Here is a 15882-nt window from a genome sequence, read left to right as displayed (position 1 = left end):
CTTCGTAGTCATATTTAGTATGAAATATGGAGATAACAAACAGTATTCATCCTGAAAGGTCCATTTTGAAAAAAACGAATCAGGAAAAAAGCAAACACGGGCCTCTAAAACACCAGAGGAGGGATCCGGTGCCATGTAGGAGTAAGCACACTCTGCCGACCGGCCACACCCGCCGTGTGCTTCCTTTCACAATCGAGAACAAAACGATTCCTTGTCAGCAAATACAATTTATCATTGAGTCAAATGCCGACTGACGTTTTTCATACTAAAAGCTAGTCCATTATTTATACACTGAATTGACGACGGATTTTTCCGTGTTTTCCAGATCATGACAAGGAGTACTCGGCGGGTGTGACCGTCGGCAGGGGATGCTCACTCCTCCATTGCACAGGATCCGACCTCTGATGTTTTGGAGGTCCGTATTTGCTCTGCTCCTATTTTGTATTGTTTTATGGAGTTTTGATCTTGAATACTGTTCGTTATCTCCATGTGTTTCATTCAGTAAACTATATAAAAATTGACCTAATAATTACTGTAGATCACTAAATTTTCGTTATTTTCGCGAATAGTCTATATAAAAATTGATATATTCCTAATGATTAGTATAAAGTTCTCGAATGAAATGTTTACAGTAGTATGAGAAATGTTCCTCAGCATTCTGAATGAAAAGATTGTGTTTGCAGTCAAGTCCATTGTATCGACCGTAGAATTTGCTGACTTTAAACATCCATTCATATTCTTGTTTTATCAATCTGTTTGTTAACACCGTTTTAGAAATGTTCGCACGAAGGCATGTATCAGATCAACTGAGAGACACATAACCCCATAGGCAGGTAATGTACATGTATCTTACTAAATAAGTAAGGGACTTTTTCGATTGAAAAGATTAAAGCCATCACGTTTATCATAAAGCTTTGTTGTAAGCTACTACTGTCGTCTTTTTCTAGAATATTCAAATTTTATGATAAAGTCTTCTTCAATTTTGTTATATATCAATTTAAAAAAATCGTTTTTTATTTATTTCCTATATATTTTATATTTCTCTAATAATCAAGAGTAAAAGTATTTATTCTGACACTATATACACTCATTATGAAAAAAAGATTTGATCATATTAACTAAATGTTAATTTTATACCATCATTTTTATTGCATAGGATATATAAGTGCAGATGATAATGCCATTATCGGCTGATACTGAGTATCCCTATAGGCCGGCCTGTATCATTTCCACACATTTTTCAGAGTTTTGAGTTTATTGACTCCTTGGTCGGAACTTTTCCGCCTGTCCCCATAAATAGCTGGGGTTTCCAGTTAGGGTCTGTCAAGGCCGGTCTGTCGATGTTAAATTTAGAAATGTCGTACTGAGTTTTCCCGTCAATCGCCATTTCACTGAGAATCTTTCCAAGAAGACCGGCAAACCTGCAAAATCTTTTAACTCTTAAAGTTGGCATTTTTTGTCTCAATAGTCAATACATGTATGTCATGGTTTTTATTTTTTAAATTCACTCTTTAGTGAAATTATACTTCATTTATTATTTTATTTTCATGAACAATTTCAGACCAAGTTCTTTTTAAGTGGTAATGTCTGTTATCATAAATTTTCATACTGAGTTTTATTCCATTGCTTGAATACTGTTAAAATAAATTTTCAGACTGAGTTTCATTTCATTGGTAAAATTTTATTATTATAAATTATCAGACATAATTTTATTAAATTGAGAAATCTTATTATCACATTTTAGATGTAGTTTTAGTTGCATTAGTAGAGAACTTTTCCTATGTATTTTCCGACTGACACATACTTGTAGCAATGTCCCGCTCCACAACAGAGAATTACATTGTCGTAACCTTCAACTCTCTTCCCACAGCTATCCACGACAAAATGGCGGTCAGGCGGCATTGTGTACAGACAGGTCTTAGTGTACATCAGAGGGCCTAGAGACTAAAATATACAGACAGAGTTTTAATGCACATCACGGGGCCTTGAGACTGAAATAAAGACAAGTTTTATTTAGTGTACATCAAAGGGCCTTGAGACTGAAATAAAGACATGTTTTAAAGTACATCCAAGGACCTAAAGACTGAAATAAAGACAAACTAATTGAATAACTTCCATACAAGAAAGAGTATTTGGTTTTAATGTTGATTATATTTTAAATTTCTGGTTTCTGACTAGACCGTTCTATTCAATGTATATTTACGTGAATGAGATTCTGTCACAAAGAAAAGATTTTTCCGAGTTTTATATTTCTTTCCAATTGTACAACTTTTATGACAATGGTAAACTTATTTGAAAAATGGTCTATATTTTGGCGGTATGGTGGCGTATGAAAATATCTTCTTTTCTGCCTCTCAAAATTATTAAAGAACAATGAATTTAGTTATAATTTTTACACAATCAAAGAATTGAAGAATTCTTTTAATGTTAGCTAAATTAATAATAAGGGACTAAAGTTTTAAAATACATCAAATAAATATGATTTTCCAAACAGACTACAATTATGTCAGCTTTAAAAAGCTTATATCATTGTTCAAATATTCAAAATTTTTCAAAGTGCTAATTGGAGGTCTCTTGATAGCAAATTTTTTGTCTTAATTAAAAATACATATTGTTCTCAAACTTCTTTCACTGGGAAAATAAGAAAAATCTTAATATAGGGCGCATAAAAAAATAACTTAAATATCCTAAAAATTCAAGAAAAATAGAGAAAATTCGGATTAGCCAAAAAGCATTTTTGTAAAACTATTTGTGTCAATTTGGTAATATCATCTTATAGACCTTATATGGTTATATCTTTTTATACAAAAAGAAAAACATTTAATCTTTTGAAATAAAAGACCTAAATATTGGATGCAGTCATTTTTTACATTGTGACTTCAATGTCAAGGAGAGAAACTAATGACATATGACTGACCTTGACTCTAATATAAAACGTGTGTAAATTTTATCTAACTGAATTGTGGTTTTGTAGATATATATTGTCTTTTTGATCACCTCTCGTATATATATTCATTTTTAAATACAAGAAATACAGTTTTGTGTGAGAAGAATCCTACCTTAAACAATACAGAAATGGAGAAAAGGAAACACGAAATTCGAAAACATCACAGGAGTGAGCATCTCCTGCCGACCGGTCACACCCGCCGTGTGCTTCTTGTCATGAACGGGGAAAATTTGAATGATCCATTGTCAATTCAGTGTCTAAATAATGGACTAACAATTAGTTTGAAAAACGTAAGTCATCATTTGACTCAATGAAAAATTGCATATGCTGACAAGGTCATTGCATCGACCAAAGAAGTTACGAAAAGATGACCTTAAACGAGACTGCTAAATATTCTTGTTTCATCAGCTTGTTTTTCAATAATGTACTTCCGTTGTAAAAATGTTTCGTACGTAGAACATGCTCTTGGATATCGAATCAACTGAGAGATAAACCCAATATACAGTTAACGTACGTAAATTGCTGCAAAAGTAAGGGAAGTTGACCATTGAAAAGTTAAAAAATACATCACGCTCATCATAAAGCTTGGTAAGTAGATAACCATTAACGTCTTTTTCACGTAAAATATCCAACAATATCAGACTTCGTAGTATCTTTTATTTCAACCGGGATAAATAGTATCGACATAAAAATGGAAAAAATAATTGTTAATTGACAATATATTTCTAAATGTCAAGTTGAAGACCAAAGTAAGTGTTTTCCCATGGGAATTCTAATAGATTGTTAGAAGACTTGGCCTCCAAAACCACATAGAAATTGTCAATCAAAAAACAAAATAGTTTTGCAAATGACCATTGAGGAGGTTAGTAAATTAACAAGTTCCATTTTTATTGAAAAAGCAGTTGTCAATATCAAAAAGCCTTGACTTTAATTTATCGTTGGGAACGTTTGCATATAAAGTACCATCATAAGAAAACCACTTCTTGAATATATTGTTTCAAAATTCTCCAGAAGTTTCATCAGAGAGAACAGAGACTGACATTGTATAGAAATATCTTTTTATTCATCTGAGGGCCTAGAGACTAAAATAAAGACATTCTTTACTGTACATCCAAAGGCCTATAGAGACTGAAAATGTACAGACAGCTGGTGTTAGTGTATATGAGAAGGCATAGAGACTGTAATTATACAAACAGGTTTCAGTGTGCAAAACCCCATAGTTTTTAAAAAGACTGGTCTGGAGTGCAAGTTATCAAGAGACTGATATTGTACAGGTAGATTCTTGTGTACATCGAAAGACAAGTGTCTTGCTGAGAATCATTTGGCATATAAAAAAGATGGGTGGTGGTAAATGAAGAAAAATAACTACCAGATCATGGAATTTTTTTTTCTTCCCATTGTTTTATAATTTCGAATTTGTTACTGTTTATTCCTGGCTTTGACCACTGCACCTAAGCAAATTCTTGCTAGGGGTTTCGCTAACGTTGAAAAGAAACAAAAAACCCACTGTATTAAAGTGTTCATATACATGAGGTTTTAGGAGAAAATTTCGAGTTTTTTACTAAGCTGAACGTAATGAAAAAATATGAATGGTTGTCTTTCTTACACCGTTCCCTTCATATAAGACTCCCTTTGTAAGCAAGAATCTCTCGAATGAAACTTTATATTACGTTTCATTAGGTATTTTATTTACCCTTGGAATTGTTTTCTTTAGATGATCGATGCAGGCCTGTTCACGGACCGGATCTGGATTGAAGTTCCGGGTATCTGCTGTGACCACAGGACCGCCTGCATCAATGCCAATCTTACTTCCGGAGTTCCCATGCATCGGAAGTCCGTAAAAGTCATACTTAGGTGAATGGTAAATCCAGATCGGGTACCTATGGACATAATTTAAACGTTTCTTTGCAAAGCCTGTTTCTTTCTCTTTTTTGAGAAATCGTTCTGTTTTGAATCAAATTTGTTTTTGAAATATGCAAAAAAAAAATATACTTTTCTTTGGTGAATTCTTTGACGTGTGGCGTGGCGAAGTAAGTGACCTGTTCCTGAGTGACGTATACAGGAATATGGAGTCCGATGGAGCCCAACACATGGTTTATCCAGGCCCCGGCCGACACTACCAATTTCTGGCACTGAAACACGCCCCTCGGAGTATAAACCTATAATGCCAAAAATAATCTAATCAAACACGTGTACTCCATTGATGAAAATAATCGTGTTTTAGAGACAAATTTAGACAATTTTATTTTGAATTATGCATTAAAAGTTCTTTTTTCTCATCAAAATATTATTGCAAGGAAATTATCAATGTTATTCTTAGGTGGATCTGTGACAGGGAAGGTAATTTGTTTACCCCAGCCTCCTTAATTTCAACAAGTTAGAAGGAATCTATTCTAGTTATGAATGAAATATATTGAAATAACGAACAGCTGTATTCAAGCTTAAAGTCCATTAAACTATACTATATAGGAGCATAGCAAACATGAACCTTCAAAACATTAGGGGTGGGATCGGGTGCCATGGAGGAGTGAGCATCCCCTGCCGACCGGTCACACAGGCTGTGTGCTTCTTGTCATGATCGGGAAATATTGGGAAAGTCAGTCGTCAATTCAGTGTATAAATAATGGATTTATTTAACAATTAGTACATGTATGAAAAAAGTCAGTCAGCATTTGACTCATTGATATATATTGTATTTGCTGACAATGTCATTTTATCGACCACAGAACTTATGAAACAATGAATTTCAACGAGACCGCTGATATTCTTGTTTCATCAACCTGTTTGTCAACATTTTATCTCGTTTAAAAATTGTACATACGTAGAGTATGCTCTCTTAAGTATCGAATCAACTGAGATATATAGACTTCGTGTGCAGGTGATGATGGTATATTGCTGCATAAGTAAGGGAAATTGACGATTGAAAAGTTAGTCATTACGTATATCATAAAAATTGGTTTTTAGATAAAAATGAATCATTTCACCGACAGGTATATTTGAAAAACGCTACATAAAATGTAAAATCGTATTTTCTGAATTGTCATACAGAATCTATTACTGTGTCAACATACAATTTTGTTTCTAAAAATTGCATTTTTCATAGATATTTTTATAATAGTGAGCTAAAAAATAATTTTCGAGATAAATGTTTGATATATCAATAGCTTCGATCATTGCGGTGTACATGTAATTCGTTACACTAGTTTTTTTTTTCTCATCAAAACCAGATTATATTCACTTTTATCGAAAAAATATGCTGTGTGATGTGTCAACTTCAGAAATTGATAAAAATAAGGTATTTTCTAAAGCATATTTCTCAAGTATACGTAAGTCCGTTTATAACTTATCATTTTTGCAATACGTTTTATATGAAAAGCAAAGATGGTTGGATGTCAGATGGCATTTTAAAACTGAAAATGTCACAAAGGTTTACGTTGAAATAAAACTCTGAAATTTCTGACACAATGTTTTACTTTTTAAGCGTGATTTACAGAACTTCCCCCAAATAAATAACCCTATCATACTTATAATTTTCAGCTTTCGCAGCTTTCTCATTATAGCAATATTCTACTTCTTTTTTAATTAAGGAGGAAGGCACACTAATGGATAATTAAACACACACATTTTCTGTAAGATAAGAGGGAGCTATACCAGATATGATAACAAAAAATCCCAATTCAAAATAGAAGAGCGAAGAATGTTCTCATGTTTATTTCATACGTTTGAAAAAATGCTTACATAAATGACACGCGTAAGAATTTCACCATTCATATTAATTAGAATCAAGGGTTTGTTTTTTTTTTCCCTCTTTTTTTACTAAAACGCATTTGTCTCTATCTCGTTTACATCATCATGAAAACCGCATATCACAAATTTGATATTTCATTTACATATTTTTCTACATACACTAAAACAATTTCTCTTCGCGGACAAATGCAAGGCATACTGGTATGTGTTTCCTTGTGGAGTTAACATTCGCCTGTTTCTAGCGTAAATTACGTAACAAGTCCCTACTAATCACAAGGAATTTAATTAAACAGTTTAGCGAACTTTGTAGTGCACATTTTGACAGTTGTCGCAAAGATGACTTTGGAACGAACATCCACCCCAATTAACTCAAACTCCTTGTAAATGGTCAAGCACGTGATGAATCGGAAGAAATTTTCCTACCTCTGTGACATATATATTTTTTTTTTTACGCTTTTGCAAGTAGTTTCGTTCTTCGACGATTGTTTAACTTTTGTTTGCCTTCCATCATCTGTAGAAAAAAAATCCTGGATCCGCGGATAAACTTGTTTGAATGTTTGCATTTGCAATTAGCTACCAGAATGTGATGAATGGGAGAAAGGGTACAGATCTCTCCCAATTTTTTTTAAAGGTAAAATAATGGAAATTGGTTGTATTTTACAATTATATGTATTTACTTTTATCCCACCATTTGTCAATCTTTCAAGTCTTTGGACGGGGCAGTTTTCGAGGACTGTAGCACCGCGTGCACGTGCTAGCTGGATATGCACGGCGTTTCCCATAGCAGCGTCAACAAGCCCAGCCATTGGCTCATATATGGCTGTATATTCATCGGAAGTCTGAAACTGGGGGAATTTGGCTTGAAGTTCTCTGCCAGTCAGCCTTTGGTATCTAAATAAAAATACTTCAGATAACCTTTATAAGCTCACGGTCCTCATAAATCTGTATTTTTTGAGGAGGAATTCTCATATCTATATATTGAATTTAAATATTCATAATTTTTTCACAGATTGAAACTCGCATTACTTGATTTAATTTAATCAATATTTTATTATGTAAAGTAAGATTACATAATTGGATTGGACATCAGGCATGGCCTATATAAGTCCTCTCCAAGGTCAAGGTTACAAATGTTAAGTACTGACAATAAATTACAATGATGAAAATATTCCTTATGAGTTACATTAAATTCTTTTGTTAACTAACAGTGGGAAAAAAGGAAATAAATTGAATTAAATTATACAGAAGAATTATTACTAAGCTTATGCATATTTGCTATACAATATAATGATAAATAAATAAAAAATTAAATAAATAATTAAAAAAAATAAAGAAAGAAGTGCAAACAAAACAACAAAACAGAATACGTAAAGTGCAAAGAACTAATATTTAAGAAAATACAAAATAGAAAGAAATAGTAACATTTAAAAGTAAATAAATTCAAGCAATGACACTGAGTGAAGAGAAAAATAATAAAGTGCAAAGACAAATTACCAAGGAAAATACAACATATGCATAGAAAATGGAAATGCTGAGACTTGAAATAAGTAGAAAAAATAGGAAATATCTGGATTTATTTTTTTTTTAATTACAAAATACTATCAAAATCTTTTTGAAGACTTGATGTATAGTTGGACTGCTTCAAAAATTGAACAGTTAATTTTATAAGGTAGTTGCCTATCGCCAATTAGCAAAATATTCAAAATTTGATCAGGAGACATTGTTTCTAATTCTATTAAACTCTGAAGACTTTCAAAAAGTATCATTCTCTGATTATAATAGGCAGGACATCTTAAGAAAAAATGATAATTATCCTCGTTCAGATATCCACACTTAGTACAAGATGCTATTTCACTTAAGTATTGAGTATACAGGTGAGCATTTAAATTACTAGATTCATTTCTTAATTGACAATGTATAATGTTTTCCTTGCGATTGCCATAATGAAAGATTTTGACATCCTTTATTCTATCTGCAGCAGGTTTCTTTAAGACATTTTTAAAACATGAAAAAGATTCGATACATTTTGTTTCAAGTGGTAAATTATTCCATAATCTAATAGTAGAAGGCAAAAAACTGTTGAAATATGAGACTGTCCTTGCTTGAGGTATAACAAAATTAAAATTATCAATATTTCTAAGATTGTAACCATGATTTGTTGGCATAAAAGGTGTGACCATTTCTTGTAAATAAGGAGGGGATATACCATAAACAGTTTTATAGAACAACACGAGTTTTTGTCTTTCTCTTCTCTTATTTAATGGTTCCCAACCTAATTCTAAATACAAAGCATTTCTAGATGAATTTTTCCTGAGTCATGTTATCATTCGGGCAGCTTCTACTTGAATATTTTCTAAAAGATTTGAGAGTTCTTGTGAGCAATTATCCCAAACAATGCTACCATATTCTAAGATGGGTCGAATAAAAGCAAAATAGACTTTTACCAATGCACTTCTATCTAGCAGATGTTTCAACATTCTTAAAAGATTTAGTCGAGAACAAGTTTTATCATATAAATTATTTAAATGAGATGTCCATTTTGCATCACTTTGGAAAAGAAGTCCAAGATGGCAGTGTGACCTAGATTCACTAATAATGCTACCATTACAGCCAAATTGGACGGGGGGATGGTTATTTGAACTTCTTGTAAAATTTACATTACAAGTTTTGGTGGGATTGAGATCCACACCCCATGTTAAGGCCCATTTATTAATTTTATCTAAGTCAGATGTAAGTGATACTGCTGCTGCATTAACATCATTATCTACCACTATAAACAGTGATGTATCATCTGCAAATAGCCTGGTATTATTAACTAAATTATCAGTTATGTCATTAATATACAAGAGGAATAAGAAAGGACCTAGAACAGAACCTTGAGGAACACCAGCTGATACAGGTTTAAAATTTGAGAAGAACCCATTTACAGCCACTCTTTGAACTCTATCATCTAAGTAATTTTCTATCCATTTTAGTAATGTACCTTGAATTCCATAAGATTTTAATTTAAAAAGTAGACCTTTATGCCAAACTCTATCAAAAGCCTTTGAAATATCACAAAAAATGAATCTGACATCTTTACCTTTATCTAAATTAGATATAATTGTATTATAAATTTCCACTAATTGGTTGACAGTTGAGTCATTAGGTTGGAATCCTGACTGGTATTTTGTTAAGATATTGTTTTCTGATATAAAATTGTACAAATATTTAAAAATAATTTTTTCCATAATTTTGCAAACAGCACTAGTTAGTGAAATTGGCCTGCAGTTATTTACTAAGTCAGGACTACCTTTACCCTTAAAAACTGGGGTAATATTACCTTGCTTCCACACATTAGGTAAACGTTTTAATTCAAATGACTTATTAAAAAGTTTTGCTAGTGGTTTACAAATGGAGGAGGATAATTGTTTAAGAATTTTTGGTGTTATCCCATCTGGGCCAGGAGGTTTATTTACATTTAAATTGTTTAATTGATCAGCAACATCTTGTTCAGTGACAATTATGTTTTCAATTGTTACTAAGGGGGGACCAGGACCATGCTCAGGTACTGTTTTACTTTCATCAACACTAGAAACATTTGAGTAATAATTATTTAATGCTTCTGCCTTTTCTAATGGATGAAGTAAAATTTGACCATTTGATTTTATAGGAGGCATAGGTTTATGTTTGTTAGAAAGTTTTGCAATTGATTTCGTAATTCGCCACCATTTTCCTGGTGGTATATCTCTATTAAGTATCTTAGATGTAAGTTTTTCCTTATACTTTTCTTTAGCATGTCTAACCATAGAAATTACTTCATTTCTGAGTTCGCATTACTTAGTGACGGTTTCAATAAGATAAAATGTTACAGTTTAATTTTAGAAGCAAGGTCAGGTCTAAGTTATTATCTTTTCCTTGAGATTAAGAATAAAAAAACTTATGTTGCCAATCATGTGATACCTACTTCTATTTCAAAATGTTATTAAACAAGCTGCATATTTTGTAAAGTCTTTGATTGTTTAAAAATGGCATTTAAAAATTGTTGTATCAATTTTGAGAAGCAGAAATTCTTTTGCCTCAGTTCTGCCAAATACCGGTAATATAGTTCCTGCTAAATTTCATTAAACTCAGGTTATCTATTTCTAGGGAAACGAATATAACTACGTTCTTTAAAACCCAGATAAGAATCCTTCCTTGATTTAAAAAAATGTACTTGTAATATATTCGTACATGGAAATTCTATTGATACTAAATTGTTCTCAGAAATTTTCAAAGCATTGTTGTACCTAATATTGTTAGCGCTCATGGCGTCGGCGTACTTGTCGATGATGTACCCCATTTCGTCCTTCCTGGCCCAGTTAACTCCCCCTGTCTTGTAGACCAGCTGTACCCCGGACTCCCTCTCCACCTCCTCCCAGCTGGGTCAGAATCAAGAAAATTAAAACTACTCACTTTCAATCGAAATTTGTGTTTCCAACTGGGGTGAAAATAGTACTCACTTTAAATCGAAACATGTATTCCTGGGGGTAAAACAGTACTCATTTTAATCGAGACATATTTCCAATTTTGTAAAATAGTACTTATATTTAATCAAGACTTGTTCTTCAAATTTTGTGAAATTGTACTCATTTTAAATCTTTAAACAAGATCTCAACCGGGGTAAAATAATGTTCACTTGAAGTCGAAAATTATGCAATAAATAGTGACTGAATTATCTGAAGTAAATTACTTTTGTATGTGTTTTCTGCAACTACATGTACTATTATTTCTATTCATTTCAGGTTTTTTTTAAAAAATGGATTTAATTAGTAATACAAAACTAAGGAGAACTTTTTTATCCCCAGTCATTATGATTCATTTCGATGTAAATAATAATTGAAAAGTTGTAACGAGATAAGAGATTATTGCAAAAAAATAATAAATGTGTAAAAACTATTGTATAAATGCAAATGTCTGATAACTTACGCTTTGTACGTTTCCGGGGTCAGTTTGGTGTACATGTCATCATGATAGGCCAGTCGTCTGAAAAATACAGAGTTCTGGCCCTTGTTCCGCATCACCTTTAAAGTGATCGGAATGTAGTTCGTACTTATGCATATTCTGACTATGATTCAATTTAAAAATGTGCATATTGATTTATCTTGCCTTAAAACAACTGATTTCCATAAGGATATGTTTATTATTTTGCCAAATAAAACATCGCCAACTGGTTACATTAATATTCATTATTCAAATATAAAATCTCGAATATCCGTATTTGATGTTGTTTCCGACGAATGCTTGTTTCTTATGCCCATAAAACCGATGTTCCTCCCACAATTGTGTCTTTGCATCTAACGTAACTCGAGTTAATTGAACAACGATGGCCAAAGAGCCATTCATGTATATGTAGACATTTTTTTCTTTTTCAATCATTACTTTTGAACACCCAATTTCATTTCCCCTGCGAATCTATAAGTATAAGTATTAGCAAAACTTTTAAAGCTTTCCTGCCGACTTGCTTTAAATACATGTAACTGTTTTTATTTTTTTTCATCGAAATTATTTGAAATGTTTCATCGAAATTATTTGAAATGTTTCATCGAAATTATTTGAAATGTTCGAAATTTATGGCAAGCCCTTTTGCTATTTATTCGGAAAATAAAATTTAACTTAAAATTACAGAGATATCTCTCATTTTAGAGAAATATCTCTTTAAAAATAGAGATATCTCTCAACGTAAAGAGATATCTCTCATTTTGAAGAGATGTCTCTATGAGAAAGAGATATCTCTTAAACTTAGAGAGATATCTCTAATACTTAGAGAGATATCTCTTTTTATTAGAGAGATATCTCTTCCACTTGAAAAGATATCTTTTTCTCCTTGAGAGATATCTCTTTCGTGAAAAGAGATATCTATAAACGTTAAAGAGATATCTCTTTTACCTAGAGAGATATCTCTTTTACTTTTGGAGATATCTCTCAAGGATAAAGAGATGTCTCTTAAATTAAAAGAGATATCTCTCTTAGTTTATCTTAAGAGATATCTCTTCAAGTGAAAGAGATATCTTTCAAACGTGTCTAAAAGAGATATCTCTTTCACTTTAAGAGATTTCTCTTTGTCGCAAAGAGATATCTCTATACATATTTTATTTGAATACCATTTCAAATGACTTCTCCCTATACCGGAAGTAAACTTTTTATTGACGGAAGTATAGTTTATTATTTCGTAAGCTGAGAAAATTCGGTCCATTGCATATGCTTTCTTTCGTTTTCGTGAATATTAAACTTTACGCATTTTTATCAACGAAGTTGCCATTATTATTTGTTGTTTCAAGTAAGGGATTTATAGTATTTTTGTTTACACAGTACAAGACTAGTATTTTTCAGGGTAATTCCTTGCTCAGTCTTTTTTTTTCTTATAACATAGAAACTATTCCAGAGACTTTACTTCCTGTTTCGCTTTCGTTTTAAGGTGGAGAATTAATTATTCTATTTTAAGCGTCACTGGAAAAAAGATATCTCTTTCATTAAAAGAGATATCTCTTAAGTTCATAAAGATATCTCTTTTTAAAAATCTAAAGAGATATCTCTCTAACTAAGAAAGATATCTCTTTTTACCTTGTTAAAGAGATATCTCTCTAACTTAAAGAGATATATCTCTAGCTTATAAAGATATCTAAGTAAAATAGATATCTCTCTTACAAATATAGATATCTCTTTTGTTTAAAGAGATACCTCTTTAAGGTATAAAGATATCTCTTTTAGATAAAGAGATATCTCTATAAACTAAAGAGATATCTCTCTATGTTAGAGAGATATCTCTCTTATTGAAAGTAAATTTTTATTTCGAATAAATAGTAAAAGGGCTTGCCATAGAAATTTGTTTCCATTTAAACCGTTGTGCATAGATCTTAAATTGCATCTTCGGAATGGAAATAAATACTGACTTACATTGTTACCTATAAATAATGAATCTTTATAGAGAAGAACATATTTATTATGTAAATAAAATCAAAAGATAAAAGATTACGTACGTCACTTCCTCCTGAATCCGACACTGCGCATGTGAGAAAAGTGCAAAGCTACCAAGACGCTCTGGTACAAATTGCGATTGGCGGTATAGAATAAATTAAACGGGAGTGAGAGAATTTGTAATTTTATCAATGAACTGAAAATGAGTTCAGAAAAGAATTCGAAACGTCACAAAGATTTTATTGTGCAGCGTTAGACATGCAGCATTGCGCTATGTTTCTGACAGTAGTCAAAGAATAGATAAAATTTGTAAAAGCTTTCCTCTTCTTTATTGTCAGAAAACAGACAACAAACTGTTTTACTGCATAAAGATAAGATAAGATAATTTTTATTTAGAGTTAACTAGGAAAATCAACAAAAAACATTAGCACTGAAGAACTATTTTCCGACTACTGCATTTTACTTGAATAAAGAATAATATCATTTACATGCTGGTGTGATCATTTCCTGTTTAAAAATGTTATCTTACGTTATTTCAACTTTAGTCTTATTTCTAGAATGACCTTGTATTAACCCCGATATCTTACATAATCCTGGAATGGTCTTGTGATCCACCGTTATCATGCCCCAGTGTGAACTGCTCTAACCCCAGGACAGCTGTTTTATAAAAATAAAGAAGATATATACAATATTCGATAAAACTATAGTCATACATTTCAATGGTTCAAACGGTATCTTTACTTCTTTTGGGAATCAAATATCATCTAGCTAATTTAGTGAAGCATGGTCGAGGCTCGTGTGGGTATAATATAGCATACAAAACATAAAGCTCTATTTATGTCTCCATCACTAAAATATGTCAAGGTTAAGATTGTTCTTGACGGCACATTTTGCGAGGTCGTTATGCATATGTATATACATAGTTACCTTTCCCTGCCCTTTTGGCCAGCCAGTAGAGGGCAGCACTCCCCACTCCCCCACACCCCACCACTATGTACGGGTATGTCCTCCTTTCACTGTCCGCCATGTAAGACCGCTCTCTTTGATTATCTGGATCTTAGGGTCATTATTAAGGACATTTTACCTCGGTAAAACGACACCGAAAATTTATTTAGGTGTACATGTGCGTATTTCAAATGCGGATCTTTTATTCTCACGGGCGGGGGGTAGGGGTAGGATTGGACCACAGCGACTTAAGAAAAACAGAATCGGGTAATAAGCAAAAAAAAAAAAAGGCTTTGAGCCACATGCTTAAGTTATACGTCTATTTGATTAAATTAATAAACTATAAAATTGAGCTGTACTCAGTAATTAAAATTTTTTAAAATTATAATTATTGTATCACATAATGTAATATTATTATGCAATGGCAAGATAAGAAGTATGGGTAATGTTTATACGTTACAACAAATATGGTAGTGCTTCAACAAAAGTCAGCCTTCTGGTTTCTTTTAAGGAGACTCCATGTATAAAACCAACTGCACTTTCAAACAAGTTATTTTTGTTTCATCATGAATTGACACATGAATTTCATTAAATGCATATATTATGCATTAAATTAACAAAGACGTGCATTAAAAGTTTTTTTTTTAAAACTGAAACACCAACGGCTATGCGTCTACGTTTTCTAGTGTGTTGTCTCTCAGTTTGTAGACATGAATCAATGAATAGCGTTGTTTGAACAAAGTAACAATTTAGGAACTTCTTCTACATTAAATAGATTGAATATAAAATTCGACTTTTGCAGTTTTGCAATGAAAATTTACAGAATACGACACGATGCTTTAAGTCTGAAATCGGTTTAAATGAGGATACAATTTTTGTTATCATAAAATTCTTTTTTATATACCAAGCAAAACACTGTTCTATTTTAATTTTATGCAGTAAAAGGCGTAAATTATATAATATTCACACCAACTACAGCGTTATAAATTAACTTAATAAGATGCAGGAATAAATAGTAACCAGGAAAACTTATGACTTGTCGACTCTCCTCCGCGCCGCCATAAAAAGATAAATTACCAACTTATTCAAATGAGCTGCTGTTTCGTATATTTTTTGATTCAGTTTGCATTTCGGTCGTATCTTTGCAATATTTGCATTTGGTGAAAGGCTTTACTCAATTAGTGTTTAATCAATTGACATTCCTTTTCTTATGTGATAATTTTAGGCATTATTTTTCTTCAATAAAAAATGAGTCCTTGACGATAACGAACTCTGTGTATGAAATATGGCCTAGTAAAATTGCTGGT

At 32.0% G+C, this 15882-nt stretch overlaps 1 protein-coding gene across 1 annotated transcript; it reads right to left on the bottom strand.

Moving 5' to 3' along the window:
* Positions 1-1125: 1125 nt before the first annotated feature.
* LOC134245275 (monomeric sarcosine oxidase-like) lies at positions 1126-14657 on the bottom strand. Its single transcript, XM_062727581.1, has 9 exons — positions 14558-14657; positions 14218-14287; positions 11642-11698; positions 10963-11094; positions 7372-7585; positions 4940-5106; positions 4641-4827; positions 1805-1944; positions 1126-1421 (listed from the first exon to the last, which is right to left on the bottom strand). The coding sequence occupies exons 1-9, from the start codon at positions 14655-14657 to the stop codon at positions 1241-1243; spliced, it is 1248 nt and encodes a 415-aa protein (XP_062583565.1). The 3' UTR covers positions 1126-1240.
* Positions 14658-15882: the final 1225 nt, after the last annotated feature.

This window comes from Saccostrea cucullata, unplaced genomic scaffold, assembly GCF_032062105.1.
Source record: "Saccostrea cucullata isolate Sc308-1 unplaced genomic scaffold, CSIRO_AGI_Scuc_v1 ctg125, whole genome shotgun sequence".
Lineage (NCBI taxonomy): Eukaryota > Metazoa > Mollusca > Bivalvia > Ostreida > Ostreidae > Saccostrea > Saccostrea cuccullata.
This window is presented reverse-complemented; position numbering and strand designations above follow the sequence as displayed.

Bases quoted from the DNA above. Each gene is read 5' to 3' on its own strand.
- LOC134245275 (XM_062727581.1), bottom strand. From the start codon at position 14,657: ATGGCGGACAGTGAAAGGAGGACATACCCGTACATAGTGGTGGGGTGT. The intron at 14,288-14,557 runs GTAACTATGTAT...TTTATAAAACAG, and splicing joins GGCCAAAAGGGCAGGGAAAG to CTGTCCTGGGGTTAGAGCAG. The intron at 7,586-10,962 runs GTACAACAATGC...ATTTTTATTTAG, and splicing joins ATGAGCGCTAACAATATTAG to ATACCAAAGGCTGACTGGCA.